At 43.3% G+C, this 15,867-nt stretch overlaps 1 protein-coding gene across 3 annotated transcripts in view; it reads right to left on the bottom strand.

The window, feature by feature from the left end:
- The window catches only part of LTBP2 (latent transforming growth factor beta binding protein 2), a 136,007-nt gene that overhangs the window by 38,652 nt on the left and 81,488 nt on the right, over positions 1–15,867 (bottom strand). For 2 of the 3 annotated variants that reach the window (XM_083505804.1, XM_083505805.1), the window contains 4 exons: positions 11,249–11,371; positions 9,920–10,084; positions 7,407–7,651; positions 474–513 (listed from right to left, as the gene is read on the bottom strand). In XM_083505804.1, coding sequence (XP_083361930.1) covers positions 474–513; positions 7,407–7,651; positions 9,920–10,084; positions 11,249–11,371 — 573 coding nt within the window. Of the gene's footprint in view, positions 1–473; positions 514–4,379; positions 4,400–7,406; positions 7,652–9,919; positions 10,085–11,248; positions 11,372–15,867 lie in introns of all 3 variants that reach the window. The other variant, XM_083505803.1, reaches the window with a different exon arrangement.

Here is a 15,867-nt window from a genome sequence, read left to right as displayed (position 1 = left end):
TATTACCACCTGAGAATTGCTTCCCATGCTGATTATTAATTTTTCTAATAGTGCCGCCCTATGCACGTTTAACGTGGGAGCAAGTTTCACTAAACTCAGTCAGACTTGTGAGTAAACATACAGAGGATTGTACTGTAAATCAAACAAAACTTTTTTTAAAAAAAAATACCCTATGCAGCAGCCTGTAAAGCTACAGCTAAAACACAAATACATTTCGCAGAGCATCTTGTGAAAGATACAATATTTCCCAGACTCCTCCCACGCAGCAGACTCAGTGTCTGCCCAGTTCTTCTGCCCAGAAATAACCACGCAATAAACTATAGACCGTATTTAGAAGAGCCCATTGGGGGAAAAAATCATTTTCCTTTTCCCAGGCACCAAAATTATCAGCACAGACTGAGATCTTTCATCCATTTTTTATGTTTTGGCCCCATTCTTAGTTACTGGATTCAGCAAGTTACTTTGCAATTTACCTGGGGTAATATCAGTTTCTTCAATAACATCCTCTGCATCCTGTGAACAAAAAATACAAATGCAGTGATTGGCTGTAGAAGAAGAAGAAGAGTTTGGATTTGATATACCTCTTTATCACTACCCTAAGGAGTCTAAAAGCGGCTAACATTCTCCTTTCCCTTCCTCCCCCACAACAAACACTCTGTGAGGTGAGTGGGGCTGAGAGACTTCAGAGAAGTGTGACTAGCCCAAGGTCACCCAGCAGCTGCATGTGGAGGAGCGGAGACGCGAACCCGGTTCCCCAGATTACGAGTCTACCGCTCTTAACCACTACACCACACTGGCTCTCACCAGTGTACAGAAATCAGGCAGGATTCACATAATCAGGAAGAAATAATTTCCCCAGTATAGGAGCTTTCTTCTTTACCTATTCCCTCTTCAGCGTATTGTATCAATAGAGAAAGGTGTTGTGGCCGATTTACAATCCCTACAGTTTATTAAGATGAAAATATCATCCTTAGTGAAGTGCAATCACACCCCAGGTACCTAAATTTGCTCAAATTCATCTACAATCATCTCACTCCAGGTTCTTTGACACACTAGTTTAATTCAGGTGTCAAGTTCCACATCCTCCAAACCACAGATAGGGCTGTGGTGCATGATCAGTAACAAGATGCTTGAAATGGGCCTCTGATTTTCCCTCTTAATCTCATTCTACATTCTTCAGCATCTTGCAGCCAGACATGCGCACTGATTATCCATTTTCAGCAGGTGCCAAAATAGACACTGGAAAGAAAGTAGCAGCAACATGAGATAAAACAGCTGCAAAAAAAAAATTCAGTGGGAAAAACCAACAGCTGTACAGGAAGACAATAAGCTTTATTCTCAATGTGTTTCAACAGAAATCTTCTCTCAAGGGGTGTGGTCTTTGCAAATAAAACAGCTGGATTCACTCACCTTAGTACTGATGGCCAGAAAACTTCCTCCAGAAAACCTGTTTGTTTAGCATTTATCCTGATTCGAGTGTGCAAAGCTTATATGGTGGACAAACTATTCCTGCTCTTAATTGAACATTCATTCTGATTTGTTTACGGGGTGGTTATTTATCAATGAACATTCACCCTGCGTTCATCCAGATTTGCTTGCCGAGTGTTTACATGTTTTCTTGTTAACCATTTGTTCATTCTGCACTTTTCAGTGTATTTCCCCATTGCTTTTCTAACTGCAAGAAGTCTGTTGGTGGCTGGTTGGTTTTTTAAAGTGCACTTGTTGTGCTAGGTCAGTGTTTTCCAAACTTGGATCTCCAGCTGTTTTCAGACTACAGTCCCCATCATCCCTGACCACTGGTCCTGCCAGCTAGAGATAATGGGAGCTGTAATCCAAAAACAGCTGGAGACCCAAGTTTGGGAAACACTGTGCTAGGTCAACAGAGCCCTATAATCCACTTTAATTGAGCAAAGTTTTGGCATACACTTGAATCCCTCCCACAAAATACTGACAGTCTGGAGGCACCTTATGTTTCTGTCAAAGGTCAACCATCTTCAAAATCATGACCGATGGACGTTTTCTGAGAAGGTGAGCAGATCCAATAGCCTTCTTTCATTGCAAAGACCACTTGCCTTTAAAGCATTTGTCCCAAATTGCATCTGCAATAAAGGGTGCTGGGGGTTTAAGATTTAATAAATAATAAAATTTGGTTGTCCCATACAGCTGCTGTGGTGCTTTTTTCATTTTGGTTGTTTTTTGTGTTAGAGAGGAAGCCTCTGTCAAAGACAGAGAGATAAGGATAACATGGAATGTGACTTTCCCTAGTTCTCGATAACCTTTGGGGAGGTCTCTGGGATGCTTGTTGTCAGTAGTGAGAAAGAGTCTTGGATACATTAAGACACGGAATTGCATAAGGTGTTTTAAAAACTAGGCAATCAAACTCCTTCGCCTGCCAACACCTGAACTTCTGTTGCTCTGCCTATAACAGAGCTAACACTTCTCTAAATCTGCTGCTGACGGAGTCTTCCAAATTAACGACAGTAATTACACTTTTGGTGATAGGTGATCTTAACAACAACATAAAGACATTAAATAATCAGGCTGTTGTTGCACATCTTTCTCCATTGTATCAATAAAACACAAAAGAAACGATGGAGCGCTCATACTATTGAAAAGAGATACTCTGAGACTTATCTTGGATATTAAGGTAATTCAATTCTGACAGAGCACAAATTCCATCCAACAGCTCTTAAAGAATTATAAGTCTATATTTTGACTTCTTACGGTACAGTCTTAAGTGGGATGGGAAACTGGTGAATCAACTGCCACTTCTAAAGCTATGCCACCTTTCGCTGGTTAAGATGTTAGGTGTGTATGTGTGCATGTTTGTGTGCAGAGGATATATTGTCCTTCCCCCCACGTGATTTAAATCCACATGGTTTCCAGTGGAGAAAGGGGGGGCTGTTCCAGGCTGAGGTGGGGGGCACTGGTTCCGGTGTCTCTTTCTAATGAATGACGGGGACTTGGATACAGTGAGTTGAAACTGCTGCCATCCTGTCCATGCCCTGCTCCTGGAATGCTTGTTTCAGGGTCCATCATCCAAACTGCCCTCCACAGAGATATGTCCCTGTGGAGGTATCTGCCAGGGCAGTGGAGGTCTCTGTAAAGGGTATGTCCCCCCCCACCAGAAAAACTCTTCTCCAGCTCTGAAGAGGCACCTTTGCTCCGTCCCAACACCCTTTAACCAGCAGAAACGATTGCTGAATGGTGAAGTTAATTTCCCCATGCAATATGCCAGATGTTTCTGAATCCTTCTTTCATTTTCCTTCCTTCCTACCCCTCTTCAACCTACAGTTAGGGTTGCTCTAAAATGAAGTTAATTTCACTGTGCAATGTGGCTGACTTTTGAGAAGCATTCTTTCCTTTCCCCAATATGTCCCTAAAGCAATTTTAGCAGCTGCTAAGATATCCATTATACACTTTGCTTCTTCCTGTCTTTCAAATGGCCCACTAAAAGTAGGGCTTGATTGTTCTCTGTTCTACACCTTAGGACCTGGTATATCACTTCTAAAAAACATATTTCAAGCCTTTATTTATTTATTTTTAAATGAGGACTTTACAAGGATGAATTTACAAGGTTATCTTTGAACCCTAAGGTGGATCTTCCATTTCACTTTTTATTAAAACTTCAGGAAGTATTTACTGAAAATGGTTTGTTCTTCATTCATTCAGTTTTTAAACTACACATTTGCTATGCATATCCCAAACATTAAGGGTATGTTCACATTAGCGCTTACTCTGTATTCCGTACACTCCCACTGCTATTTCTGAAGCCATACTCACATGGCATTAGCCACAATTCATATGGATCCTGTAGTTTCCTGACAAACACTGCTGTTTAGGCACACACACCTCAAAACCAGCTTCAATCCAACTAGAAAACTGGATGCGGAGTAATGTGAATATTTCAGACAGTCATTGCACATGTGCAGGTGACAGCATCATGAACAAGAAGAAGAAGAAGAAGAAGAGTTTGGATTTGATATCCCGCCTTTCACTCCCCTTCAGGAGTCTCAAAGCGGCTAACATTCTCCTTTCCCTTCCTCCCCCACAACAAACACTCTGTGAGGTGAGTGGGGCTGAGAGACTTCACAGAAGTGTGACTGGCCCAAGGTCACCCAGCAGCTGCATGTGGAGGAGCGGAGACACGAACCCGGTTTCCCAGATTACGTGACTACCGCTCTTAACCACTACACCACACAAGAGGGGAATGGGGAAACCCAAAAGTCATGTACATCAGGTAAAGGTATTCCTACCCCCTCTCTGACATGAACAACACTGTGCTAATGCGGTTTGAAACACAGCAAGGAAAAATGACTTCACTGCATTTTAAGCCTCTAACGTGAGCATAAGTTGCTAGCAGCAGAAATTTTACTCACCTGATCTTCTTCAGAATCCCCTGTAAAATGACATAAGAGAATTGAGTACATTAATTAAGTAAATTTGTAAGTGCAGTCAGAATTCACTTTGGAATTCAAATTCCCTTGTTTGGTTTTGCACAAATGCTGCTTTGCACTTTATCACTGAGGTTCTCACTCGGTAATGCCATTGCTCAAGACTTGAACTTGCTTGGTGGCTTCAGGAAAGCCTCTGTTTCCTTAGTTCCAGCCCTCCCCACTTCCCAGCAATGCTATTTATTTGTTTTCTTACCCTTATATCCTGCTTTTCTTCTGTCCTGGAAACCAAGGCGGCACAGATGTGGTTCCCATGTGCATATTTATTTATAAGATTTCTTACCCAACCTTCACTTTTAAGGTCTAGAGCAGCTTGGACCAGTGGCGTAGCGTGGGTTGTCAGCACCCGGGGCAAGGCAAGTAATTTGTGCCCCCTAACCCGTGGATTTGCGCCCCCTAACCCGTGGATTTGCGCCCCCTAACCCTAACCCCCAGATGTTGCGCCCGGTGCGGCCGGGGCCCCCTGAATCCCCCCACGCTACGCCACTGGCTTGGACCAGTATAATCATACAATTATAGAACAGTTAATGTACATGGTTAAAAAAACAAACCAATTCCAGATAATAATTAAGGCATTTTTGTGGGCTCCACCTCTTCTTTGTTTTGTTTAATCTAGACCAGGCATCCCCAAACTCAGCCCTCCAGATGTTTTTGGGACTACAATTCCCATCACCCCTGACCACTGGTCCTGTTAGCTAGGGATGATGGGAGTTGTAGTCCCAAAACATCTGGAGGGCCGAGTTTGGGGATGCCTGGTCTAGATTAAACAAAAAAGAAGAAGAGGTGGAGCCCACAAAAATGCCTTAATTATCAAGAGGCCAGGATAGAAAGGTACATCTTCAGCATACAATAGAAGTTACAGGTAGGTAGCCGTGTTGGTCTGCCATAGTCAAAATAAAAAAATTCCTTCCAGTAGCACCTTAAAGACCAACTAAGTTAGTTCTTGGTATGAGCTTTTGTGTGCATGCACACTTTGTCAACAGGCTCATCTCAGCTATCTGCCAATCACCCATTCCCACCACCCTTCTGAGTAATACCCCTCCCCACCTTCTCACTATATAGAAGGATCTGGCAACTTCTGTTTCAGTGTATCTGAAGAAGTGTGCATGCACACAAAAGCTCATACCAAGAACTAACTTAGTTGGTCTTTAAGGTGCTACTGGAAGGAATTTTTTTATTTTATACAATAGAAGGTGTCTAATGAAACTAGATGATAGAACCCGATCGGTAGGGAGTTCTATAATGCTGAAAACAGCATTTTAAAAATTAATAGGATAATGCAGGTGAAGTGATTGAGCACTTAGATATGCTATATTAAAAGTAAGTATTTTTATTAGCATATCCATGATGGCAGCATTCGTTTCTGAGACCATTAGCCAGGTGCAAGGTACTTGGATATGCTTGGGACTACACCCTACACACCCATCCTATACGCATGAAGAGTGTGACGTGAACCTTCCCGAGATTCAAAAACAGTCAACAAGGCAAGGAAAATGGTCAGGCAAGATGGGCATTGGCAGCCTGAAACTTCTGAAGGGTGCCACATTGGCAACTCCTGTTCTACCCAAACCAGAGCCTTTTCTGTAGTGGTCCCCAAACCTTGGATTACCCTCCCCTCAGGATGGTTAATTTGTATGCCTCTCCATCATCTTTTTGTAGGTGGGCAAAAGTATGCCCTTTTTATGTTCTATGCATGTCCACCATAGCTGTCAAAGTTTCCCTTTTTTAAGGGAAATTCCCTTATTCCGAATAGGATTCCTCACAAGAAAAGGGGAAAGTCGACAGCTATGATGTCCACATACCAAAAGGGGCAGTGCTGCCACATGCCACAGTGCAATGTGTGGGTGTTTGGGGTGGGACCAGCAGTGTAGCATGGCTGCCCCATTCACAACCTGAGTAGTGTGTGAAGGGCGCTTGTCTTCACGATCTAAGCCATTTAAAGGAGTTTTAGTGGGGTAGGAGAGCTGAAAATAATGCCAATATATTTCACATCTGGCAACCAATGCGCCCCTTTGGTTTCAGATAAATACATGGGTAGACGAGTCTCAAAAGCCTGTGACACAAATTTTCACGGCCCTCTAACAACTATGGTGGCTCATTTACCAGAAGTGATGTATTTAGTGTTAAGTCTGGAAGTGTATACTCACCTCTGACCAAACCAAGCCTCCTACAGCAAAATATACATCAGTTTGCGCTAGAGGGCCATGAAAATTTGTGCCCCAGGCTTTTTAGACTCATCTACCCAGGTACCCTAAAGGGACCCGGGTGGCGCTGTGGTCTAAACCACAGAGCCTAGGGCTTGCCGATCGGAAGGTTGGCAGTTCGAATCCCCGTGACTGGGTGAGCACCCGTTGTTCGGTCCCAGCTCCTGCCCACCTAGCAGTTCAAAAGTACATAAAGTGCAAGTAGATAAATAGGTACCGCTCCGGTGGGAAGGTAAACGGTGTTTCCGTGCACTGCTCTGGTTCGCCAGAAGTGGTTTAGTCATGCTGGCCACATGACCTGGAAGCTGTCTGTGGACAAACGCCGGCTCCCTCAGCCTACAGAGCGAGATGAGCGTGCAACCCTATAGTTATCCGTGACAGGACTTAACAGTCAGGGGTACCTTTACCTTTACCTTTCTACCCATGTACTATCTGAAACCAAAGGAACACATTGGTTGCCAGATGTGAATTTATTTCAGCTCTCCTACCACTATTTTTTGTTGCTGTGCTATTTGTTTTGTTCTTGTTCATTTTATTAAATGTTACTGTTTTGTTATCTGGTTCCACTGTAATTGTTTTCATGCTAGTATTATTGAAGCTTCATCATGGAAGGAGGCCTGATGAACTAGTTTGAGATAACGCAATCCTGCTGTGCTTTCGTGTGCAAGTTTAGAAGACTCTTGAAACCATTCCAACACTGGAAATTTGTGAACTGCCTGGAATTCACTCAAACCAGTTGGATTCACACGAATATTACTTTACCCTTTCCTGCAGAGGTGTGAGCCCCCGGGAGCGCGTCGACGACATCACCACGCAAGACCTCCTGCAGCTGTTGCTGCCTTACTGCCCAGCTGGGAAGCCGGCCACTGTTTTTCCTCTGCTCCTCTGAGCTGAGTGGGAGCTCATCTGCTTCTGCTTTTCTCATGGACATTCGAATGTCAGAGCTGGAGTAAGTGTAGCCATGCCCTGCAGGGCAAATCTCCTTAAAGGCTTCTGCAAAGAAAGGAGAGAGATACAATCTGATGACACAGAGAAAAGGAAAAGCTACAAAAGTAATAGCCGAGAGCACAAAGACATCTCTCGCAATCTAATCCATTGGTAAGGATACTGTTGTTTTTCTGCTATCCCGTTCAGACATGCTGGGCCATGTTTCCTCTTCTTTAGTCTATTTAAGCTATCTGCCACAATCGAAACACAGTTCTCTGACATGGGTAAAACATGTTTAGACTACACCCACTTGGAACCAGAACTGAAGGCTGAAAGTTGCCAGCAAAAAGAAAGATGTTTGCAGGGCTGGGTGTGTTATTAGTAAATGCAAACTACTGTTAACCGATACTGGAAGCTGGCTGCCCTTTCTCTCAGAGTTGACAATAAAATATAACCACATGGAAACACACACTCTCTCTCTCTCTCTCTCTCTCTCTCTCTCTCTCTCTCTGTGTGTGTGTGTGTGTGTGTGTGTCTCAAAGAGAGGCAGCTGTGTAACAAAAGGGCCAAGCGATCTTGTTAAGGCTGCATAAGAGTTGAAGGTCAAACAAACAGACATAAAGTTCTGCAAGCCCCAAACCCCCCTTTAATTCATCACTGTAGGTTTTGGGCATATCTGATAGGGCCATCCACAAAGTTCATTTGGCAACACAGGCCCTGCCCTGCTTCAGAGTGATGTAAACAAAAAAGAAACCCTGTACGTTAAAGAAGTTGGAAAGGATTAATGTTTATTATTAAATTAGCTAATTTAATAATAAATATCCATCCTTCCCAGCATCTTTCAGATACATTTTTTCCTTTTTGTTTACATTGTTGCTGCTTGGAACCACATAAAAAACAGGAAGCATCCAGAGTGAATCAGCCTGCTTCAGGCAGCGCCACGAAGGGCAGGGGACTAGATGAAGGCAGGAACTCAGTTGTTGCTGGACTACAACTCCCATAATCCCAAACTATTTGTCATGCTGGCTAGGGCTGATGGGAACTGGAGTCCAACAACATATGGCAGGCACCACATTGGTAACCCCTGTCAGAGTATCTACAAGGAGGTGCAGGAAGGGGCAAAGTCTTATTGTAAGGCAGTGTTATATGAGGGCTGAGAGGCCATACTTATAATTCTCTATTCCTCTCAGTTTGTCATGCTCTGCCTATGGTCTTTTGGGTGCTCAGTGATTCATTTTCTATCTAATGCTATACGTTCACACTGCCTCATGACAAATAGTCAACAAGTGCCACTAGACTAATCTGGTTTCTTTCTTTTATTCTTTCTTATTTTTTATTTACAAATTTAAGAAGGAAAGAACAATTAAAATTAAAGGAAAGAGGAAAAAACAAAACAATAATAATATGCAAATAAATCATTATAATAACAGTAGACCACCATCAGCTTACATTGTGGATGCAGTGACCATCAGTACACAAATCTTATTTAAAACATATAAGTTAATATAAGCCTTCTAGATGTTCAAGTATGTATCCGTGTGACACTAATGCCTATATGAAATATGTTTGAATGTAGTCAGGGCAGGGAGGTCATCAGATTGTGCAATAGACAGGGAGGTATAAGTCTCTTAGCCACCATAAAGGTAAAGGGACCCCTGACCATTAGGTCCAGTCGTGGCCGAGTCTGGGGTTGCGGTGCTCATCTCGCTTTATTGGCTGAGGGAGCTGGTGTACAGCTTCCGGGTCATGTGGCCAGCATGACTAAGCCGCTTCTGGCGAACCAGAGCAGCGCACGGAAATGCCGTTTGCCTTCCCGCCGGAGCGGTACCTATTTATCTACTTGCACTTTGACGTGCTTTCGAACTGCTAGGTTGGCAGGAGCAGGGACCAAGCAACGGGAGCTCACCCCATCATGGGGATTCAAACCGCTGACCTTCTGATTGGCAAGTCCTAGGCTCTGTGGTTTAGCCCACAGTGCTCCCCCCCGTCCCTCTTAGCCACCATAAGGGCTTGCAAAATCCACTTCTGTTGTCCATCGGTTAACTAAGATACTACAGGGATATAATTTCAAAGTACGCAAACATCTGCAGATATCATGGATTTTGCCAAATTGAGGCAAGTAACAACATCAGATCAAAAGGAATATATCACTGGAGAAGCCCTCATCACACGCCTCTAAGTTAAAGGCTTTATAATCCCATTTCAGGCAGAAAACTGCAAATGGTAATGCTGGTCTGATAAAGAGCCGGAAGACTCTAAGTAGCCACCGGTTTAAAATTTGCAGAAAGTGAAAGGGCAGGGGGAAAGGTCCAAAAGAACAAGCAGAGTTTTTACCAGATCCTGGTAATGGACACGTCTCACAATTTCTTCCCCACCCTTTGCCAACACGACTACAGCAGCAGATCTGCTTGGTGATGTGCTGATTGAGTGGCAGGGCACAGACTCCCCCGACAGTTGAGCGATAGCACAGCCCCTGCTCTGTGGAAACCGCTTTATCCGCTGAAACACAAATGGTTGATTAGTCAGCTTTTGAAAAGCGAAGATTTTCAGTGCAATCCTGTGAATGTTTACTCAGTAGTAAATCCTACTGTGCAATGGGGTTTATTCCCCAGTAAAAGGGAATTATCCTATGACAGTTACTGGAAGCCCAGTTGAACATAGTGGTTTTACTTTTGAGTAAACATGTATAGGGATCATACTGTTAGGCTCCTCTTGTTGATCTCCAACTGGACCCATTTGGCCACTCCTTCACCAATAGTGAAAGTGAAGGCAAGAAAAACAGTGGAGCTATTTTAATACACATTGAATTGCATTGAATTCAATGTCAAGAAGTATTTCAGATGCTTAATTTCATCATGCTTTAAGATGAAGAGTTGATTAAAACACTATTCTACTTTGAGATTTGAATCTATGGACCATCTCTTGCTTAGTTTGCTAATGAAGAAGCTAGCAAACAGTTAAGAATCTTTGCCAAATCATAGAGTTAGGTAACTCATGCCAAAGGTTTTGCAACAAGACTGTGCAAGACTTCAGATTTCAGTTAAGATTTCAAATTAAATTCTTAATGAGAGGAGCAGAGAAGTGTTGGTTTTGTGCTTAGATTTAGCAAATTTGAGTCAGCTTTGGGGAAATTTTCCTGAATCGACTATAACATGTCATAGGAAACTATAACAAAGGCAAAAGGGATCAGGACAAAGGCAAAACTGGGAAATTTACTTTAAAAGGGAGAAGCAGAGCAGCTTTAAAAATTAGGGGGTCTTTTGCCCAAAGCGGGACAGTTGGCAAGTCTCTTTTGGTTCATAATGATGACATCATCATTATTGGCAGAAGCTAAAGGGAAAGCATCTTCCTCTTGTTCTAGAGCAGGGATCCCCAAACTCGGCCCTCCAGATGTTTTGGGACTACAATTCCCATCATCCCTGATCACTGGTCCTGTTAGCTAGGAATGATGGGAGTTGTAATCCCAAAACATCTGGAGGGCTGAATTTCGGGGTGCCTGTTCTAGAGTAATCATCTCTGGTACATGGTGTAACTGCCCAGGATTGATGGCTATTGCCCACTCCTTCAAACTCCTTATGATCCAACCCATACAGTTATTGTGCTAATGGGGAAAAGACGAATAAGGGGGGGGGGAGTTGTTATGGTCTATCTGGGGACACTTACAAATACAGTGACTGCGGGATGGGTCCAGCATGGTTCCAGGCTTACAAGTGCAGAGGAAGCTGCCGCGAGTGTTCACACATTCTGCATCTTTGCATATGCCAAATATTAGACATTCATTGATATCTATAAAGGTGAACAGAGAGAACAAGATTAGCTAACCTATTCTGGTGCTGCCCGCAAATGGCACTGCAAGGAGGATCTGCAAAGGGAACAATTCCTGATGTGACAGAACAGAGATGATGGGATCACCAAGCAAAAGAGAATGGGGGGAGGGCTCACAGGTGGAGGCCACATGTAAAAACAGATATAAAAAGGTAGAGCTGTTAAGGAAAGGTTGGGAGGCAGGTGACATTGTGAGATCTACTCAGTACTCTGAAGAGCCGGATTCAGTAATGGGCTAGATGAGGGCCAGTAACGTGAAGCTAAATCCTGACAAGATGGAGGCACTGAGATGAAACAGTTCTTGTGCCCTGGAACCTGGTGTTCAGTTCATTCTGGGTGGGGTTACACTCTCCCTGAAAGAGCAGCCAAGCCATTGGGGGGCACCTCCTTGTTCCAGCATTTTCACTTGAAGCCAAATGTCGTTTACCAGCTTCAGTTGGTTCAATGAGCCTGGTGATTCCTAGACAGAAATAGGCTTGCCACTGCGATTCCCACTCTGGTAGCCTCTCAGCTGGGATATTGTGATGTGTTACATGGGGTTGTCCTTAAAAGACAACCTAGAGGCTTCAGTTACTGAAGAATCTGGCTACCAGAATTTTGCCTGGTGCAGTCAGGGTTGCTCATATTACTACATTGACTGCCTATTCAGAATCCAATTTAAGGTGCTGGTGTTCTCAAGTGCTGAATGGCCTGGAGCATTTATCTGAGGGAACAACTCTTCTCCTACCAGCCTGCCTGTGTCCTCTGTAGAGGCCCTTCTTCAACAAAGGTACATTATGTCGTCAAAAAGAAGACAGCTTTTTTCTGTGGTATTGGCCCAACTTTGGAATGCCGTCTGGTGCTGTCCAATGCTGCAATGCAATCTTTTTGGCACCATGTTAAGAACTTAAGGACAAAAGAACGTAAGAAGAACCTGATAGATTAGGCCAGGCATCCCCAAACTCAGCCCTCCAGCTGTTTTGGGACTACAGTTCCCATCATCCCTGACCACTGGTCCTGTTAGCTAGGGATGATGGGAGTTGTAGTCCCAAAACAAATGGAGGGCCGAGTTTGGGGGTGCTTGGATTAGGCCATTGGCCCATCTAGCCCAGCATCCTGTTCTCACAGTGGCAAATCAGATCCCTGTGGGAAACAAGTGAATGGAACATGAACACAAGAGCCCTCTCTCTTCCTGTGGTTTAGGTATTATATATGGAATTGTAGATGGAACTGCCTTCTTTGTTCCTTTAGCCTGTCTTTTATCTTGTTTATTCTTTCTTTTAAAAATGAATGTTGTGTTCAAGGAAGGAAGAGGCATGATCACAGTTCAGAGCATTTGAGGAGGCATGAAGTTGGACCAGTGCGGGGAAGGAGGTGGCTTGGAGAGAGGGGGCATGGTCTGAGGAGAGTCCCAAGGACTGGACAGAGAACCCAGGTCTGAGGTTCCCCACTCCTAATAAACAGAATCAGGCCATCAGTTCTACCTAGCCCAGTTTGGAGTTCTCTCTTGTACTGTAGGGCTCAGAACACTCTTAATTCTCTTCGTCCCAAAGTAATCAGTCACACAAGATGTGGTATGGATTTCCAATTTAGGGCAACTTTATAATTATAGGATGGATATATATATATATATTCTGTTTTACAATTTAAAATATTCCCTTCTTCTCTTTCCATGATTCCTTTTTCATATCATAAATCCCTGCATATTTTTCAAAAAAAATACCATTCAATATTCCATTATTGCATCCATCAAAACTTGTTGAATTTATCTTAATGCTGCCAGTGTTTTAGCCGTACACAATTATTTCCCATATATTCCATAAACATTTTCCAATCTTCTTTAAGCTTATGTTCTTCTTGTTCTCTTATTCTATGTGCTAAGTCTGCGAGTTGAGCATATTCTGTCAACTTAAGTTGCCATTCTTCTTTAGTTGGGACCTCACTCGTTTTCCATTTTTAGGCTAACGAAACACAGGCCGCAGTAGTAGCATACATAAATAACCTTAATAATTATAGTTTTAAAACCATATGCCATATCATGTTCTTGCCCTTCCCAGGACCTTTAAAGGCATTTTCACACAAAGCTTAAATTACTTTTGAGCTCTTAGCTATTTATGCGAATGTCTCATCATACAGAAAATAAGAGGAGAGGCATCTGCAATGATAATGAGTTTTCTGGACTATGTACATTATACCTTCACACTACAATTCCAGCTGAAACAAGAATCACTTAAAAGGAACTCTAAAGCAGCGTTGGCTTGAATCTTGATTGTAATGTGAATGCGAAACACATCCTAGCCATAATGCTAATCTCCTTGCGGATGCTTCTCCTAGGCCTCCTTTTTCTGCATCAACATCAGATAAACATTAACACAAAGCTTGACCTATGAACACACTCTAAGCCACATGTGTGCAAATGTCACAAATGGGTCACGAGCGATCATTCCTTTACATGAGCAGGTGGGGGCACTATTTGCACATGATCCATTGACGAGATGGTCACACTACAGCATTAGGTAAAATAAACATCTTCCTGTAATAATAGGGAAGATTTGCATGAGAATTTGGAACCACAGATTGGTGGGGAGGGCACCAGATCTCAAGGAGCTGTCAGAGAAACAAAATGTGCTAAATTGCTCTGCACCAACCCACCACATGACCTCTGGCAAGTTCTTTCCACTTGCCATGCCAGCAGCACAATTGGGCTTTATGGCCTCTGACCCCCCAGGGACTGGAAAGGGTCAAGCGGTGTTTGCTAATCATGGCAAAGCTCCCAGAAGTGGCAGATGCCTGCGAAGAACTATGATCGACAACACACCAGGAGGGAAGAGGTAACAGCTTCTTCTGGCCCCATCACTCAGTAGTGTCACCAACAAGGGGCCCAAAGAACTTGCTTACAGCCCAGCTGAGGTACATGATATGCCCCCAACAGACCAAAGGGAAGAAGAGGCCCTTTCAATTGCATCATGCTTTTGAGAAAACCAGGTTTCCAAAGATTTGGGGAGAGAGTTCTTTCCATGATTGCCAGAGGGAACAAGAAACACAGAATAGGTTGTTATTAGTGGCCTCTACTGGTCAAGACAATGCAAGTTGCAAGATGGAAAGGATTGTAACCACAGAACAATGGGTAGAATTTGATGTTGTATTAAGGTGATTGTTCCATAACAGCAAGCATTTCAGCTGGCCAGACCTCCCCCACCCCTAGGGCTAATTTTTTTTGGGGGGGGGAGGAAGCAATGTTGCCCAAGCAGAATTCCTTGCACAGGGCATCCACTCATAGGATTTGTTAAGTGAATCCCACCCAACATTGCTGAATGTTTGGTTGAATAGATAGCTGTGCTGTCTGTGCCATTCAAACTTGTGCTACTTAAAATTACATTGAAAACAAAGGCAATTACAGGCAGCCCCCAATTTGTGCAGGGGTTTCGTTCCAGGTCATTGCGAGCTTACGTGAAATCGTGTGCAATTGAAACACCTTGTTCCACCCCTGCTCTGCCTCACCCCCATTTTTCCCTTTTAGTGCTATCTTTTATGACATTTCAGGATCGCTTCTGGGTTCAGTGCCATGTGCATGTGTGCAGTCACACACATTATAGGTCACACCTAAAACAGGGGTTTTCTGTATATGAAATCTTATTCAGTGGATTGTGAAATTGTTGTCGCCCCATTCTTCTTGCTGAATATTCCATGTCCTTAGCAGTAAAAGGACACACATTTTCCATAAGGATTATCACATGGGATCTGTGAGCATTTGTATCGCACAACATTTGAAATTTGCCTGCTAATACTGTGTGTGTGTGTGTGTGTGTGTGTGTGTGGTTATCAGTAGTGAGGAAAAGATCCATGGCACATGCTCAGAGGAACTCTAATCTTTCTGTTTTACTTCCCATTTTCCAGAATGAGGCACTCCTTGCACAAAATATAATAATAATACCTTTATTGTCAATGTACAACATGTACAATGAAATTAACTGAGCCTCCCCACACACACACACAAACAATCAATCACATTGCACTCTGTGTGCTTGTCGCACAACACACATGGCTCAAATTAAGCCCTGTCAGCATGAGAATACGCACATAGTGTAATGTCTTGAACTCTACCACTGCTGAAGGGAACTGGCATTTTTTCTCCTTAGTGCATGGTGGATGAGACAATAGCACAATGGCCGAGCAAAAACAATGCATGCTAAAAAGCCAAAGATCAATCTCTGGCATCTCCAGGTAGGACTGGGAAAGAATCCTGTCTAAAACCACAGAGTCTTTGTCAATCAGTGTAGACAAAACTGATCCAGATTGACAAATGGCCTGATTTAGTATAAGACCGCTTTATATGGCTGTGCTAGCAAAAGAATGGAAGAAGAAGAAGAAGAAAAACTTGGTTAACCATTCATTTGTTGGCTCTTTTCCAGCTTGGCAACAGAAGCAGAGCCAAAGACCCTGAAAAATTAGCTTTAAGCATCTCGTTTACTCTTCCC

The sequence above is a fragment of the Podarcis liolepis genome, assembly GCF_965112155.1.
Source record: "Podarcis liolepis genome assembly, chromosome: 1".
NCBI classification, from domain to species: Eukaryota; Metazoa; Chordata; class Lepidosauria; order Squamata; family Lacertidae; genus Podarcis; species Podarcis liolepis.
The sequence above is the reverse complement of the archived record's forward strand: the minus strand, read 5'-3'. Positions and strand labels throughout refer to the sequence as shown.